Source organism: Numida meleagris, chromosome 1, assembly GCF_002078875.1.
Source record: "Numida meleagris isolate 19003 breed g44 Domestic line chromosome 1, NumMel1.0, whole genome shotgun sequence".
NCBI lineage: Eukaryota > Metazoa > Chordata > Aves > Galliformes > Numididae > Numida > Numida meleagris.
In genome coordinates, this window is record NC_034409.1 from 98,821,109 (window position 1) to 98,838,629 (window position 17,521).

At 33.9% G+C, this 17,521-nt stretch overlaps 1 protein-coding gene across 2 annotated transcripts in view; it reads left to right on the forward strand.

The window, feature by feature from the left end:
• The window catches only part of NCAM2 (neural cell adhesion molecule 2), a 264,222-nt gene that overhangs the window by 180,100 nt on the left and 66,601 nt on the right, over positions 1-17,521 (forward strand). For both annotated transcript variants that reach the window (XM_021403529.1, XM_021403523.1), the window contains exons 10-11: positions 6,115-6,302; positions 8,839-8,935. In XM_021403529.1, coding sequence (XP_021259204.1) covers positions 6,115-6,302; positions 8,839-8,935 — 285 coding nt within the window. The remainder of the gene's footprint in view (positions 1-6,114; positions 6,303-8,838; positions 8,936-17,521) is intronic.

Here is a 17,521-nt window from a genome sequence, read left to right on the forward strand (position 1 = left end):
ACAGCACTGTCTATAAAAATAAAGTGAAGGGATCCCAAGGCTGAGTCCCTGCTCCGTATACGAACAACTGTTAGGATTTGGGAATATAGGATGGGAAGGGAGAGCAAGGCAGAGGGAAAGAAAGGGAATAGAGGAAAGTGATCAATAAGAGTCATGTTGTGGAGCTAAGGATGACAGGGAAGTACAGAAGGTAAAGACATGAAGTTGAATTTTGTTCTTAAAATATGAAAAGTGGGATAGGAGTAGACATGAAGTCAGAATCCTGGTTTGAGAAAGGCATTGCAGTTTTTTACTTCCGGCTGTGTGAGAATTATGCAATCTAATACACAGTGTCAGAAGTCTGATCATTCTAAATTTCTCCAGTAATTCTGTCCTGGAATACATGTAGTGATTGAAATTTTGGTGCAAACTGATGCTATCCAAAAATGATGGTTCAGTAATTGGCAATACATGAACATTTTATTACTAGAATGAACATTGCTAATAGTGTGAGAGATCTGCAGAGGGGGAGAGATCCTGCTGTAACTGACGTAGCCAGTGTTCCTAGAAATGTACTGACAGAAAACGGCCAACAGATATGTGGAGACGGTTTCCTTTAAACATCATATTAACTTATCTTACTGAGATACGATTTTACTGTTTTTTTTTCTCCATCTGATGGACATTCGCTTCACATTTTGCCCCAGAATAAATCCTTGAACTCTAAAACACTTAAATTTAAATAACCTCAGATTGAAAGCACACGGTAGAATTCACAGCAGTCATTTGCACGCAATGACTTGCCTGTATTTCTGGTTGTTGAGTTAGAAATATGTACATATGAGAGATATGTACAACTCACAAGAGCACAGATTTTCAGAAACCATACATTAGTAAATCAGGAAAATATGAATTCAGATTAAACTTAGTGAAACTAAACCAGCTGAAGGTATCAAAGTGCTGTCCTGAAAACTGTATCCCAGCAGTAACATAAATATTTTAGGCAGGTTTAGGTGATTTTAAACAGGTTTATCCATTCACAACATATATTTCTATGAAACTGGTTTCTGTCTTTTTTTTTTTTTTCTGTTTTAAGTGATGAACCAAATACTTTTTCCTAATCTCAAGTGGAATTCGGAGAAAAATACATTGAATTTTTGTGTTTCTGGCATCAGGAAGCACCAGAACTATGGAGACATTCATTGCTCATCATTTGTTAAGGTATAAAGGTGCCATCATAAAAAACACACATTACATCTAGCAGAAAGATTCCTTGTCTTCATTACAAATGATTTTGTATCTATTTTTATGGAGACAAATCAGTGTGATATTTGGGTTTAAAAATACAACATCATAGTCAGGGTGATCAGGGACTAGAACTTGCTTGCCCTTAATGTGTTTTATTGTATTCATTTGAATAAGAACCAAAAAGGGAAGGGGAAGGAAAACATTACTGAGGGTGGCATTTCGTGCCACTTAACTGTGAAAGAAACATGTTCATCTGCAAAATTGTTGATCTCGTACTTTCAAAATGATGTTAGATTCTAAAACTTCCTCTCTTAGCTAATAACTGTGGACTCTTTAAATCTACTGCATGGTAAGCTTCATTTGCTTTTCTATCTGGAAATATCTTTTGCTTTTCTATCTGGAAATTCAGATTTACGAGGTTTTCCTTGCAGCCATATGATTGTGATACTGGGAGTAAAATTGTTCAAGTTAGTAATCCTGAAGCTCTGTAAATCCTGTCTTCCCTTTAAGGAAGACAATATATCAAAATCTAATCACCTGGCCTCCTTTTTTGAAACCTTTCTAATAACATTCTTGTTCCAAGCCATAGATGACAGTTATTGTACCTGTCTAGAGAGGTTCTTCTACTTTATCTTGAAGGTAAAGCCTGTAATTTCAAAATATTGGCTATTGCCAAGCAGGTAAGTGAAAACATACAAAAGAGAGATAGAAGGTTGTTAACCAAATTTGGCAGAGTTAGAAAACTGTAAAGTCCTTCAATGGGATGGATGGCAAGGAAAGTACTAGATTTGTTAAAGTATTGAGTTATTGATGATGGGAAATATACGGCAGTGTTGACAAACTAAGAGAGATTTCCAAAAATGTAGCAGAGGAAACATCCAGCATCTTAGATCTGACAATCTGTTATATATTTTCATTGTGGGATTTGGGAAGATTAATTATTTGAGGAGCAAATAGCAAGAAGTTGGATAGTATGTGCTTTAAAATGAAGTGTAAATCTGATTCTGCTCACTAGTTTCCTATTATGGCTGTCTGGAAACATGCACTGAATCAGGTAATCTGCCATATCCAATTTTTTGTGCAACTCTAAACATACACCAGAACTGGATCTTTGAAGTTGTTAATTGAGTTATTTTCTGGATGAGGCAGATGATTTATTGGTTTATTCTTGAATTACTGTTCTCGGACATTATACCTAATAAGGATATCTGCATGCCAGAGACAGTTTTCAGCATTTGCTTCTCTTCAATCTCAGGCAATCTTCATACACTGTTTATGAGTAACCACTCTTCATAACTGTAGTGCTTTCCTGTCAATTTCTTTCCCATTTGGGAAAATGAAAAGCCTGAGCATAGCTCGTGCTGATTCCCTAATATTCTAAAGTGCCATACTAAACTTAGAATTGCTTATAGAATCCTACTCTAGTAGAGGATTTTGTTTAATTTCGTATCTATATGGCATAGTGTCTCTTCATTCTAAGCATTTTTTTAATTTGGATTTCCTCATCTCTCCAAAATAATACTCCATCTTTCATCATTAAAGCTTAAAATAGTACTTACGAACTTTATTGTTTGCCTGTAGCAACTAGCAGGAACAGTTGCTTTTGTATGTTTTTGCAGCATTTTTCTTTTTTTAAGTAGAGTCATAAGGTTCAGGTGTAATAAATATCTGTTTGTGGCTCAGTTTTTATTAAATTTCTGAACAGTTTTGTGGTTTTTTTTTAATAAATTGTTTTTTTTTTCAATCTCATAGTTTTGTATTTAGCCACTTAGAAGTCAAGTATGTTGTTCAAACTGATAGTATTTGATAGACAAACGCTTAAAAAGAATAGTTAATTTTTGAACAGCCTTGAACTGATTTGTTGTCAGGCACAAATGAATCCTGAGTTACATATTTCTGTTTTTTAATGGTTTTATCTTTCTCACGTATTTGTTTTTTTTTCTTCTTATACGATACATATATTGCATTTAAATATCCGATGTCGCTATATTTTAAAAGACTGAAGACATTGGATTTTAAGACATTAAATAGTCAATGTTATGTTTTCAAAACTTTAAGGTGTTTCTTTTTCTGTGCTCTGCTTTATGCTAATCGTATTATGTGTTTCTGTTTGATAAATACCGACTTTGTAACCATTTAAGCCCGCTATACTACCGTTAATGATGAAGAACCTACAAGAAGAACAATGAAAATCTCACTATAAAACAATTTTCTCCTTCCACTTCAGCATTTTTATGTTATAAGAAATATTACATATCTTCTATTCATACTTCAAAAATGATTTCCAGACTTTTTTTCTTCATATGAAACATCATTCCAGTTATCTATTACTGACCAGTGAATTTAAAATGATTTGTCTGAATCAAGCCATTAATGTTTCCTCTTCTTTTCTCTACATTGGTTCTATTAACTACTGGGGAAATTACTGAAAAGCCTATTTTTTTTTCCTAGGGCTTGGGAGGGAAAATGAAAAGCTCATTTTGTTTAGCAATGCTTTACATTTGGGAGTTGTTGGTTTAGGAATATCTTTATTTGAATGACTTGTAGCACTGTTTGTGATTTGGGATGTTAAAACTGCTGTTAGTATGTGTAGTCACATGTAAATCACAGTCCATATCTCTTTTAAAATTATTATTTTAAAACATAATCAGATACTGTAAGGATCTGATATCTACCTTGAGAAGATAGAGCAGTTTAAAATGAAAGTTCCTGTTCTCCTAAATGCTTGTATGTACAGCAATTGTGCTGTCCTTTTTCACCTGCAACACTTAGGTGTGATATAAATTGGCCAAATGTATATTTAAATCCACAGTAAGCATCAAACCATGTGATTTTACCTAGGAAGGAAAGTTATTTAGTTTCCAACAGAGTGTCGTTATGTCTTCCATGTTCATGGACAGAGTGAACTTATCGTGAGAAGTTATGCGTTATGGAGGATAAAGCTTATCTAAAATTTGTTGTGTGGTAACTACATTTTGTGTCTCATGCACACTGTGATGAGATTTCTGATCCATATGTTTGTCACATTCAGTACAAAAGCTGTCTGCCGGGCACAAGTCAGTTCATGCAGTTTTCCTTCAAGTAGCTTCCACTGCAAAAATATTTTCTAGAGGAAAAGCCAAGAGCTTGACTTCCAGTATTCCAGCATTTCATACTTAAGCATAAAACAGGCATATGCAAGGCTGTTGTTTTTTTTTTTTCAGGGAGGTCCTATGTTGTGATATGTCACATCCAGAAAAGACTCTTCAATAGTCCGTTGTTTGCATGAAGAAGTTTAGATACTGAAGTATGTTTTTTAAAGGTCTATGAGAATCAAAGAGCAGTAGAATTTCTTGATATAACACTTGAAAAAGGATGAGCTCCTTTGTCTTGTAGATAAAGCCATAGGAAGACATACCTCATTTATTCAAAATATGTTGATTGTGTTGATCAGTGTAGCAGACTTCGTTTGTACTTAGAACTGGTGACAGTTCTCTTATAAAAGCCTGTAAGTATGCATGCACCAGCAGCATAATAACACCAAAAAGTTAGTTTTGTAGAAAGGCAGACACAAAAGAAAGTTGAAAACATGCACTTCAGAAGGAAGAAAGTAGTTTTACACCATTGGCAAAGCTAAATTGTACTGTTCAGTTAAGTATGCTCTCTTCTGGTCTTTGTTAGATTTCTAGAAGTTTCTAGCCTAAAGTTAAACTAATTGAGAAAACTAAAGCAGAGCTTCCTCGGACAAAACAGAAAGCATTTAAGAGTTCTTTATTAAAATAGATATATACATAAGTATTTCAAGTATTAAAAAGAGATGCTGTGACACCAATAGTAATTGATAATTATCTTTAAGAATTGTGTTAATTTCCCTCACCTTCAGTAATATAAAGAATACTTACTTAATGCTCTTAAAATATAATGAGTGGGATTAAAATGAAAAAGATACTCCAAAATATTAAATAGACAAAAAATACAGTTTTACTCAAGACAGAGGTGGAAGAGCGGGGAAAGAACTGCTCCCTCCCTCTCACTTTCTGGAGGCAATCAAGGTCTCCAGGAAACTGTGTAGAATGGAAAAGCCTTGTCACTGCAGTCACTGTGATCTGAAAATTACAATTAGTTTGCAAACCAGAAATTTTTTCTCTATCTCATTCAGTGTTTAGCTACATGTTTAACATAGCCATTTACACCCACATTTGCAAGGAAGATGCACCATCTTTTTATTTTCTGTAGCTTTATGATTTCTTAAGGAACTGGTATGAAGATTATCCTAAATAGAAAGTAATGATATGTACAGTATTTTACCTGAAGTTGGTAGAATACACTGCAATATTTTAGGTATTCTTTTTTCTTTCTTTTTTTTTCTTCTAGGTTTATTCACACAGCTAAGCATCTTTCCATAGAAAGATTGCATAAGGTGTATGGTAATTCCAGTGGGAAATTCGTGAAGGTCTTAGGTATTTATGAACGTTCATAGCGAATGTAATTTCTCCATGGCAAAAGTGGACACTATAAATTCAATCTCTGAACAGCTTATATAAGTTTTGTAGTGCAGTTACATTTGTCACACAAGTGTCTTGCAGAAGAGTTTCTCATCCTTAGGAAGAAGTAATCTTTGTCATTTCTGAGACATGTCTTTCAAGGGACTGATGTTGCATAATATTAAATATAATTAGTAGGTCTTCACTTTCTCAGAATTTCATCTGAAACAATTTCAGCAGAGGAGAAGCATATGAAAATTAGGTCTCTAGAAACTCAGGATTGTATACTGCTGTTGTCATGGTTAGTAATAAATTGAAACAGAATTCAGTTAAACTTTCTAAAACATTAATGCTTCAGTAGGGTTATATGGCTTGTTTTACTGAAACAGTTAACGTATTTGTGTATTACTTCTTTTTTTTTCAGACGCTCCAACATTTCTGTCAAATCAAACTATGTATTTCTCTTGGGAAGGCAATCCCATCAATATAACATGTGAAGTGCTAGCAAATCCATCTCCCTCAGTTCAGTGGAGAAGAGGAAAATTAGTTCTACCAGTAAAAAATACAACACATCTGAAGACCTACAGTGCAGGAAGAAAGCTGATTCTAGAGGTAAGGCTTAAAATGGAAATCAGTACTGTGAAATTAATTAATTAATTTCTTCTTCAGTTTGGCATCATTGCAAGTATTGTGCTGTGTGCTTAAGGATAAGATTTACAATCTAATAAGTAAAGCTCTTCAAAACAAAACAAAAAAGAAGTGAACTGACTTATCTCCACATTTCTTGTGAACAGTTAGGAAATAAACCTAATTTACATAGCTTATATTTAGGTTTCCGCCTGCCTTGAATGTCATTTGCATTTTTTGAAAGTAAACAAAAGCATAAGTATAAAATTGAACCATCAGATTGAAATTTAAAAATTAAGTGACTAAATAGAAGGTGCTTGGCATATATGAAACTACATATATATGGCTTCAGTCAAGACCAAAGAGGAAGGTAAAAAAGAAACTGCAAGACTGCAGTTGATTTGGTGGTCACAGAGTCACTGAGAAACGAAGAACTAAGCTCCTTTCTTTTACATCAGATGTACATTTAAGAATAAAACCAGAGAAAGGCAGAAAACAAAGAATGGACTTTAATTTTCCAGCTACTGTATTATCTTGAATAAACAGTGAACTGCTGAACAGTAATGTACAGCAAGCCATGGTCCTTAAAAATTTATTTCATAGAAGAGTGTCTGTAACCACTATCTCCGTTTGTAGTCTCACCTGTTACTGTGACTAAGTATTCTCTCCTCACTGAATGTGAGAAGTGTTGAGGAAATTAGCTTTCTCGGTTGCCATAGGAAAATGGTTCAGAAACTTTAGGGCTAATCTTATACGGGGGGAACCTACATCAGGTCCGAAGCGAGAGGCGTATGGTGTATAGAAATAAAGTCTTCTTCCTGAAGTCCAAACAGTGAACTTCTTGAAATTTACTTTAAGTATGTTATTTTGTTGTTGCTTTCAGAAAAAGCATTACTTGTAACAGAAACGCCTAATTTTCCATGAGAAGTTAAGTAATTGTTCTATGGAAAATCGGAGCAGAAGGGAAAGACAGAATGTGCATCATTATGTAATACAATGTCAGAAGAGCATAATGACACAAAATTCTAAAATAAATGACAAGCTGACATGCATATATGTTGATAACTGTATTCATGTATCTGATGAGAAATGGTCTATGATGGCAAATCTTATTCTGCTTTCTATAGCTCTTACAGAAATTAACTACAAATTTTCAGATCTGTGTTGTGTTGTGGTAAGAAGACAGCAAGGAAATATCCAGTCATTCTAATAACTGATTCTTTGTTTTGCCTGAGAAGGCATAGGTAGCTGAGTTTACTCGGGTTAGCTGAATCTTGCTAACCATGCATGGTACGTACTTATCGCATCTGAAGTACATCATATTAACATTAGTCTCTCCTAAAGACTTTTAAAGTATTCTGGAAGTAGTCTGTCAGTTTTTTTTATTCAACCATGACAGCACTATCAGTTGAATCACCCTTAGGGGATATTTTGGCATATCAATACAGACTAATATCACCTAGCAGAAATATTACAGAAACTGTAGTTAACTACAAATAAGTCAAGTTTACAAAGACTTTATGATATAGTTTCCCTTCTGTTTTTCTTCTTTTACTCCTCCCTGGCAACTTGTGGGTATAGAAACCCTTATCCATCTTTTGCTCAGGGTTTTGCAAGTCAGAAAAGAGGTTGAAATATCTTCCTTTAGGTAGGGAACCATGGTAATTTTCACTTGCAATTTGTGCGCAGGGTGTGAAAATGAAGATACCGACTAGGAGAACAGTTTTTCCTGTCTATCGTATTGTTGTTAAGTGCATATGTAGATTAACAGTAGAATTCTAATTTTTCTATTCTTCATAAACCTTGTGTAGAGGTTGCATATTTAAAGAGACATAGTCCTTAACCTTGTTTGAAGTTGATCTTTAGAGTTCTTGACTTAAAGGAAATCATTCAAGAAGCTTTACTTAACAACACGAAATATGCTTTACAGCCTATAGTTTTTTGAGTGCTTTTCCATTCTTCTATCACCTGAATAGTTTGACAGGCTGGGATTCCAATAAGACCCTAACTTACTATGGTATCCATTACCTTTGCTGTCTTACATCCATATTAAACTGAGTTTATACTTGAGTCACATACTTGCATCTTCTGTTTTTCCCCTGAGTGTCTAGTATATTGTGAATCTTGTAAACAATAAAAAGTAAAATATTATCCTTGCAGTATTTATAGGAATCAGCAGATTTCAGACCTATCATTGCTTAGTTCAGTCCAGTATATGCAAGTACTATCGTGTGAACAAAAGTGGAACTTATTAGATGTTTTTCTTCCTTGCTCAGAAGTAATATAAAACTGAATAATGTCTCAATTTCTTATTATTTGGTTTTCACATTTGAATTTAAAAAGCAAGAGTTTTACATGAAAAATGATTAATTTAGATCTATATTTTGAGGAATATACTAGGTAGGCTGAAGTAAGAGCACATCTGAATGTTGGTTAAACAGAACATGTTTGCATTTCTGACTTTTTAAAAGAAATTTACTTGATTAAAAAGTAATATTTACAAATTGTATTCATTTTAAAGATTGCTCCTACATCTGACAGTGATTTTGGACAGTATAATTGTACAGCTACAAACAGAATAGGAACAAGATATCAGGAGTACACACTTGGTCAAGCTGGTAAGTTAAAAATCTGTTTCTAAGTTTATTTAAACCTTTCTTCCATTCTCATCACAATGAAGTTCAGACTTTTCTTTGTTTACTTTATTCCAATAGAATGCTTGCAGTTAATTTTAATCCTCTAGAACTAGAGTACCATACAATGTAAAATTAGCCAGTTCCCTCAGAATATGAGTATTCTTTAGATTTAATTTTAAGCCCCTCTGAAAATTGAAAAAAAAAAATCAGGTAGTAAAAGTGAGGAAGTATTAGGAAAGGCTTTTCCCCTTTTCTTGCCTGTATTTTCTTGAGAAATCAAGGATGTGAAAAAGCTTCAGCAAAGACTGTGTATCATTTGTAGTTGTAGTTATTTAAAAGCAGAATTTGACCTAGAATGCTAGATTGGACTAATTTAAGTTCAGAAATATTCTAGAACCAGTTAGAGAATTTCTGAATATTTTTAGGTCCATCTAACATTGTTTAGGCAAATACAAAAGTATGATTGTATATTTATTTTTTGGCAGAGTTAACTATTAACTGAGAGTAAATGAGAGCTTCTTAGCTTTTCTTTCAGTGATATTTTGTTGTAATATGGACCAATGCTTGTTCAGCAAGCTTTGAGGTCTCCCGACATGTTGATCTACATTCATAAGTGATGCAAATTGTTACAGTTTTAATGACATCTATGGAGTTATAAAGTAGTTTGTGGTAACAAAAATTCAACCAAACTGAATGCTTTACATCCCTTGTGATGCTTTGTTATGGATCATTTTCATCCTCGAACTTTGAGGTCATACTACACTGCAGAACTGACAGTTACATTTGAAGGGTAGAGGTAGAAATATGGATTAGGGCATTTCCAGTTGTTGGTTTTTTTTTTTTGGACTTGTATATTTTTCACGATCTTTAATGTCTCAGCTGTAACTTTCAGTTAGAATTTTCGAAATAAGAAAATAAATTCTTTAGACCCATTCTAGCAGGACCTTTCAGGGTACATTGCTGAAATTTGGGTGTCTAATCATAGGGAGCCTCTCTTACACTACCTAGTATTTTAATTTTTTTAATACTGCTCAGTAGGGTAATTATTTTCTTTTAGTTTCTTAAGAGCTATAAAAAATAGTTTATTAAATTTCTTAGATAAAAGAAATGACAGCTTTGAAAGTTATTCCCATTATCTCTAAGGAAATTGTTACTAGCACACCATTTACCATGAATGCTACACTCTTTTTGTCTTATGATGGTCAAAATGACTGAGCTTCCTAAAATAGGCAAATATAGTTTTTCTCTTAAAAAAAACAGCAGAGTTTAGTGTGGCAAGATTTTTATCATCCAGCAGATCCATTCTCCTTCTTTTCAGAACATTTTTTTAGTTACTGTATTGCAAATCCGATCATCCTTTGATAGCTACATGTTACTAATGAAAATACATTAACCGCTTCCTTTTGCATGTAAACATCCTTTGTCTCAAATAAATTCTAATTTTATACATTAAACTTTTTATATTTTGCCTTACAAAACTAAATTATTTATATTGTGCCTTACAAAACTCTCTCCAGTTTAACGACAATCACAGTCTAATCCATACTCAAAATCTTTTGTGTGTGTGTGTGAGAAAAGAATTTCTGGAAGAGAACAGGTTGTAGAGTCGTCATTCATGTTCATGATCATTTACCTAGTTTGTCCCATTTATTTCAGTGAATCTGCTTGAAAACTGGAGTTTTCATAAAAAGGCTAAAGTTAGGACTATAGCGGCTCATTAGTACTACGTGTGGCTTTAAATGTATAAAATGAATTATTCCTGTGATGTTCAAAATTGAAGTTGTAAGATGCAGCGTCTGAGGCACGGACTCAGATGTGAACGATCCAAATCATTTATTACAGGTTCTAACATCCCTTATATGCATTCACAGATTTTCTCTTTGAACTTTCCCACCTGCCTTTACATGTCAACAAAACATTCCACAAACACTCGTTAACTGTGCACGCAGGTGCTTATCCAATCAGAGCCATGAGTGGTTCTGAGCCACATGCTCTTTCTCCAGTCAGAGTCATCATAGAATCACAGAATTGCTCAGGTTGGGAAAGACCTTGAAGATCATCAAGTCCAACCACAACCTAACCATACTCCCCTAACAATCCACTGCTAAATCACGTCCCTGAGCACTACATCCAGGCAATTTTTAAACACATTCAGGGATGGTGACTCAATGGAACGGTTGATACATTTTTGAGATTATAAATACAAATGTAAAGACCAACTGAGATGATTATTTTTTTAAATGAAATGAAGTGCAATAGAAAGCACAGTAAAGAATCCTCCCCAAATACTGATTTGAACTTCTGGGACTTAAGAGAAGTGAGAGCCATTTTTCATTTCTCTTGCTTTTTTCTGTACATTGCTGTTTCTTATTCTGTAAGGATTTTAAGCTTATTTACAACCCTTAGTTTTCTTGATTTTTCCCTCACAAGAGCTTACTTAACTTTTGCTTTTCTCTTCTTCTAGAGACGTCCTTGCTTCTCAGCATTGCTTTCTCACATTGTTTATCTTGCTCCACAGTAAGAGAAAAGCTCTAAGTTTTAACTAACTTCTCTACTATCTATTCTGTCTTAATTTAAAAAATAGATTCTAAAAACTCAGGACATGATTTTGTAAATATTAATGACTGGCATAGGATTTGCAGAGTTGCATTAAATTAATCAAACTGAAGAACTACACCTAACTTCCTAACTTTAGTCAGGTTACATCTATTTCTCTTCAACCGTCCTTTCTCTTCAGGGCAACACATGCATCTCTTGATTCAGCACCAGTGTTTGCTCTGTCTGTCCTTCATGGGTGCTAAGTGCTACACTGGCCTCTGGAGTATCATCTCTAAGGCTTGATGCATGCAAGGGCTCACTGGAAGAGAAAAGCAATAAAAGGGCAGTATGAAATCTGCTTGGAATAGTTTCTCAATTCTTCTCAAAAACAGGAAGTGTTCCACTAGAAGTGTTTCTTAAAGCCATGAACAAAGACGTTAGGAAATGGAAGGAAAATTTCCTCAGGTGTCTTACCTCTTAGGGACAAAAGAGGATAAAATGAAACAATTGTGCCAATGGGAACTGAGGCAGTCAGATTCTGTTACTGCTATGCACTGTTTTTTTCATGAAGATGTGTATACATATGATAGCATCTCAGTAGATATTTGATAAGTACTAAATGATTCCTAGATTTGCAAAAAGATAACCCATCAAAACTCAGTGATACTAAATGATGATTATTTTAGCTATATATTTATTGCCTGCTTTTATAAATAATTGATCTTAATACAAAACAGTTCTCATTATTAATTGAAAAATAGCATGATATTTTGATTATGCATTTTATTTCAGCTAAGTCTCACAGGAGAGCCCCTGGAAATGCAAATGAGAGCAAATAACTCCAATTCTAGTTTTCAAACAGCTTACTTATTCTCTATTTCTACAACAATTTGTTTAACATTTTTCAGTCACTTCTACAGAAGATTTATCAGTACTTCATAAAATTATTTATTGAAGTTATAAACAAATAGAGGTAAATTAGTATATATTTAGTGAAACGAACAAAGAACTATGGGAAGTGATTGTGTTAAGCATTAGCTATATATAGACATTCTATAATATAAAATGAAATAGAAAATAGAAAAAACTCATATTTTGTAGTAATTATTGTGAACATATACCCTTAATATATCATTTTAGTGTAATATTTATATGAGGTTTGAGGGTGTCAGGACACCAGATGCTAGGTACTACTTAAAGTAGTGTAATGCATAACATTCACAGTCCTGAAAGATTGACATTGTTACTATTTGTTCCTAAATACACTTTTTTGGGGAAAAAAAAAAGACAGCAAATAATGAACGTAGTTAACTGTTGTAAGTTCTTCATTTAATCTAACATCAACAGAAATACAAAATAGCCAGGAAGGCAGAGGGTAAAACCATCATAATAACTACACGAATAAAATGTTGAGTTCAACTTTCTTCCTTCTTTTCCTACCTCTGTTGTTTTACTTCAGTAAATTAGGAAGTCCTAATCACTAATATTTCACATATTAAAAAGCCTATAAAAATTTTCATGCATTTAAATGCAGCCTGCATTTCCTTTGGCTTTGATTGTAAGTACTAATGCTAAGATGTAATGTACTTTTATAATAGATCTGTCAGGGAATTAAATACTATTTCCATCTGGGAAATAGTGTTAAGCAAAGTATCCTGCTAGAGTAAATTTTACAAATAATGATCATTTTGCAGAATTGTTTTCTCTTAAAATTCTGCAGGAATGACTTGCTGCTTCATGTTTTGTTCAATTTTTCTGCTTTGGTTGGTTTTCAGCAGATTGAAACTGCTTTTTTTTTTTTTTAATTTGCTGCTAGCTAAAAAGCGATCATATGTCACAATGCTATTATCTTTATTTCTTTTCCTCTCCTTAAGAAATTAGGCTTATTATTGACAGAAGAATATTTCTTTCACCGTTTACACTTGCCACTATGCCATTTTGTATGACAGAAGAGCTATACTTGTTCACTCTAATTATACAAAGCTTCTAAATTATCCAGAACTTCAGATATTGTGATTTAAATCTTTCACAACAATTGAACTGTAACATATTCAAGGTTTCACACTGAAAGGTTCTGACCATTACTTGCAAAATGCTGAGAATCTTCAGTGCTTATTGAAGACCTATTTAGGTGTGCTCAGCACCCGAGTGATGGTGATCAACTCCAAAAGTGGGACCTATTCTTTTTTTATCACTTAAGCAGTAAATCTCTGTGTTAGTAACATATAAAATACAGAAAGAATCATGGTCTTTTCCATTTCTTGCAACTGCAAATGAATTACCTCACATTAAATCCACAACTTTTATTTTAGAAGTCTACTTATACTCTATTTTTTCTCCATGACAGGCTTAGTCTATGACAAGCCAGGTGAGCTTGACAGATTGTCCCAATGGCTTTCAAAGCCTGAGGTGAGCACAGATATTACTAGATTTACCCAGATACAGTTTAGTCATAGTTAATGTGAATTATCACTGTTTAGGGAGATGGTATAACAGTATAGCTTATTTCATTTCTGTCATAATCTCAGTATTGTTATTTCAAATGCATGGGAAAGACAATAAATGAACTTCACAGAAGCTGGTTAACTTGTTTTTTTTGGAATCAGTTTCTGTTCAAGATATGATAAGGTTGACCCATAAGTCACAAAAACAACTACAGCATCAAATTTAACAGCTCAGTTTTCTGGATTTTTGATGCTGGCACTGCGGGTCTGGTTAATGGATGTTGCTCCTTGTTTCTTCATACATTCCTGTTTTCTTGCAGGCAAAATAAAATCAAAGAAGTAGAACTGTATTTTCCCTGGAAAATAACATAGCAAAAAAAGATGTTCTGTGCCAAAACAGTGCTTTTTGATCTTACTGACATTTTTTAGGGAATCTGGGTTGCTTTTTTTTTTTTTTTTTTTGGTATAAATTGTACCTTGCTGCTGCCTAAAGCCCGTCTATTTTCATAAAATATAGACTGAGCTCAAATGCAGATCTCTATCCTAAAACTTGCCAAGCATGTCTTCTGTAGTAGCATCAACTAAGGTGTTTCTACTAGAAAAAGCACCGTAATATTTTCAATAAACGTGAGTGAAACTGTTAATATGCCAGTTGGTGGGTGCTTTTTTTTTTTTGCTTTGTGTGCATGTACTTTTTTTTATTCACTGTTTATGTATTTATTTACTAGCTATGGTCCAGTTTCCTAATCCATTCCTTATTTTTCAGGAACCCTCAGTGATTTGATTAAGAGAATCTGTTGTAGCTGTCACCACTGAAAGGCATCAAGGCAATACTCCCCATCTCTTTCCCTGCTGTGGTCCTGATACTATTTACATTCAGCATTTAGACATAATTACTTTCTCTGAGTTACAGAACTGTAAGCTGCAGAACTGTAGTAGGAACATGTTGACAGGAGATGAGGAGACAAGAGCTAACTGGAAGATAATTCTCTGACCTCACAACCTACTTCCACAACCTACTCCCACACCATCACTTCTTTCCTCCATTTTTACTGCTAAATTCTCAGATGGAAAATTATTTTCTTTTGTAGAACTATCAAAGAAATAGCTTGAAAAAAAAATCTCCAATGATAAGCATTGCTCATTTATTAATTGTTTTGGATAAACCATAATTTCCATTTCTGTGCAGATAAATACATACTTATAATTGCATGTGTATTTTTTTTTAATCATCTGCAATACTATCCCTGGAACTAAACTAATTCTACTTAGTTTAGGCCAATGCATCACACAGTTCATTTGTGCTAGCCTGCTTTATGCACTGAGTACAAAATGTATTAAATACAACTTTACACTTAAAGCTAACAGACAACAGCATATACAGCCTTGCAGATTATTCTTTACTTGTGCTAATCATTGAGACAGAGCCCTACAATTGTAAAACAGTATCATGGCAGTGCTCCAAATAATTTCAACTGATGGGACATACAGCTCAAATGCTGAAGTGTAGATCAGGACCAGAGGGCTGCTTATTTTGCATGATCAAATTCATGCTCAATATAGAACTACCAAATTGGATTCAGTTCATCATGCTGCTAACGATCTTCTTTGGGAAAAAGCAATTGTACATAGTCTGAAAGAGACAGTAGGTATTTCATTTTCCCCAGTGGAGCTGCTATTACTTGTTTGTTATTTTGGTTAGGAATGCGTCTCCTTTTCTGTTTTCTTCTAGTGATCCTTTTCTTAAAATAAGATGCTGATATAGTTCAACTCTGAAAATCACATGAAGTTACATACATATATGTGGGTAGCTTGGATTATGGAATGCATATGTGAAATAGTATTGTGGATGCATTTCACAATGAGTTTTAAACATATTGCATTATGTTAATTATGCCACATATTTTACTAGATTTTCACTGGAGCTTCATTTATTGCTTATTTCTAAATGGAACCATATCTTCATATAGCATAAATAATACTTGCATCTGTAGTGGAGAACATAAATCATTCTTTAAGGATGTCTGCTTCCCAGTGCCGTATTTTGGATATTTAATCATGTACTGACATAAACACAGGGAAAAGAGATTTCCTTAACATGTTGAAATTCAAGCAGAGTGGATATATAAATAAAGTATATTTGATTCACACCATTGACCAAAAAATTGTTTTGATGCAAACTGAAATAACAGTGAATTGACTCATAAAAAGAGCATACAAAAACTAACATGAAACTAATCTCGGTGAAATTAAATATTCTCTCAACCTTATAAAAAATAATTTGTTTCTATTTTGAATTCTTTTAACAACAGAAAAGGAAATAAAAAATGTTAGGATCTATTCATAACAGCGTGGGTATCCATAGCAGTGTCTAGCTCATAATTAAATGCTGAGGCCATTCATCTTCTTTACTGGAGAGCCATATTCGTCTTCCCACATGGTTGATATCTATATCTCTCATACAGTACTGTGTTGCTTCATTTTGCTATCCTGGACTGCTTTACTCGCATATTAATGCTGGGTTTTTGCCGCTTCTCTCAGAACAGGACAAGAGAAGGAGTCTCTCCACAGGATGATTCTTAAGTTACTAATGCTAGCAGGAATAAAATTTAGTGTTCTCAGCTGTAGTAGAATCTGGAGGAGTCACAATCTAGTATTAATCCTTATCCTTTGAATCTGGGGTCAGTGCTTACTTAGCAAGCAACCCGTATAGCTAGTTCTTCTGTGTGACCACAGAAAAAAAAATAACGTGGTTTTTTGAACATTCTTTCCTTGTCTTAAAAAACAAATGACCTCTTGATCAATTTTAGTTTAAATTGTGGATGTCTTGATTACCTAAGCAAAGCACCCCTTTAGAAAAAGATTTAAAACCCAGAACATCTCCTGGATGCACAGAACACTGTGCTACATTCTCCCATGCTGTCTGACTATGAATCTTGAATCCTTTATGCACAATAATACAGCTTCCATAGGAAGGGTGAACTTTTCCTGCAACATCCTGTATCCTGGTGATAGAAAAATTTCCTGGAATGTGGAAGTATTTGGGGGTTTGAATCCCTCAAGATGAAATTTGTATTCTGTCCAAATCTTAAATTTCATGGAGCTATTTAGTTGTGTCCATGTAAATAAAACTATGCTGTTTTTAACCCAACAAGCACCAAGCAATGGAAGTTTCAGGAGACCTATTTTCAAAAATATTAATTGTAGGAATTCATAGAGGTATGATTCAGACACTCAACTCTCTAAGTGTTACAGAATTTTTCTGGGAAAATATAGGTACCTGACTGTTAAAATGTTTGATAAATCCACCCCTATAGAGTGTATTTGCCAGGTGTCCTTTTCATGAGAGTTCATGGATGAATGTGTTCTAAGGCCCGTTCTTAAGTATTTTATAACAATTTTTGGCTCATTTTCATTTAGCTACGAGTACTGGCTGAACATCACATTGATTCTTTTTATTCCCAACTGCCTGACAGCCCTTGAATAAAGGCTGAATTTTATGTGAATGGTTGAATACTCAGTGACCTAATGATCAACTTTGGCTCAAGCTCTTGCTTGTCTTTAGAAACATATCTTCCATACCAGG